The sequence below is a fragment of the Chrysochloris asiatica genome, unplaced genomic scaffold, assembly GCF_000296735.1.
Source record: "Chrysochloris asiatica unplaced genomic scaffold, ChrAsi1.0 scaffold00078, whole genome shotgun sequence".
NCBI lineage: Eukaryota > Metazoa > Chordata > Mammalia > Afrosoricida > Chrysochloridae > Chrysochloris > Chrysochloris asiatica.
Window position 1 is genome coordinate 7242116 of NW_006408596.1, and position 1197 is coordinate 7243312.

At 59.1% G+C, this 1197-nt stretch overlaps 1 protein-coding gene across 1 annotated transcript in view; it reads left to right on the forward strand.

The window, feature by feature from the left end:
* The first annotated feature begins 1142 nt into the window (after positions 1-1142).
* The window catches only part of RAB35 (RAB35, member RAS oncogene family), a 15004-nt gene continuing 14949 nt past the window's right edge, over positions 1143-1197 (forward strand). The window contains 1 exon segment of the mRNA XM_006878264.1: positions 1143-1194. Within this exon segment, the coding sequence (XP_006878326.1) occupies positions 1143-1194 (52 nt within the window).

Here is a 1197-nt window from a genome sequence, read left to right on the forward strand (position 1 = left end):
TCAAAGCTTTGCTGCTGAAATCCATCCTGCAGAGCACTTTCTTAAAATAAATTTGATACTGCTCTTCTGCTCAACCACCTTTAAAGCCTCCCCACAGCAGTTGCTAATGTACAAACAGGTGAGGTTGCAAAAGCCCATCTATAAACTGACTGCTTGGAACAAAGTTGCCCGTCCTTGGTACATACTGATACCTCTCAGGTCAGTAAAGTTTATACGCCATCTATACATTGTATATATCCCATAACACAGTACAAACGAACACTGAGATCTAAACAATGTTACTGAAGGTAAATGTGCTCAGAGGTGGGGGCCAGGCACTATCCCCTCTAAGCCCCAAAAGACGATTTTCACGGTCTGTGGAAAGACACTTGTCCTTGAACGTTCTCAAGTTCAGTGAGGCTCCAGGAGGTCACAGGGTTAGGGTGCAATATCGACCCCAAGCTGACCTCAAAGGCCATAAGACTCCTGTCCTCGCCACCAGCCAGGTCTGGGCACGGAGTGGGGTGTCCGCGTAGCACTGCGAGGCCGGAGGCCTTAAGAGAAGTGGACGAGGGCCTGTGCCTAGGTCTGCCATGCCACTCAGCCTTTCACTGCCGAGTTCCCAGAGACGAGAAGCCGGGAGCTTGGCTGAGCGTCTCCTACGAAGCCACCTCTTCGCCGCGCTGGGGGTCTTGCAGATGAGGGAGAGAGTCGGTCCTGGGTCATGGCCGGGAGACCCGGCACTCTCGGTTTCTTTCAACTGGACAGCAGATCTGATTCCCGAACCTTAGATCGGCAGCGGCGTCAACAACACTTGACAGGAACCACAGAAAAGACGCGCCCGCTCCCGCCGCGTTCTACCCGAGCGCGTGCGCACTGCTTGAGCGCGGAGAGGGCGCGGCTGGCTGGAACTGCGGCTGCGCGGAGGCGGTGCTGTAGCTGCGCGTGCGCAGTGGTGGGGCGGGGCGGGAAGCAGGCCGGCGGCGGCAGCGGCGGCGGCTGCTGAGGAGGAGGAGGGGGAGCGGAGGGAGGTGTTTCTGTCAGTTCCGGCTGTTTGTTCGGGAAGTGGATCCGCCGCTGCCGAAGCAGCCCGGAGGGAGCTGCGGATCGCGAGGCCAGCACCGACCGCGCCCGCCCGCCCGCGCGCGCCGCCCCCGCCCGCCATGGCCCGGGACTACGACCACCTCTTCAAGCTGCTCATCATCGGCGACAGCGGTG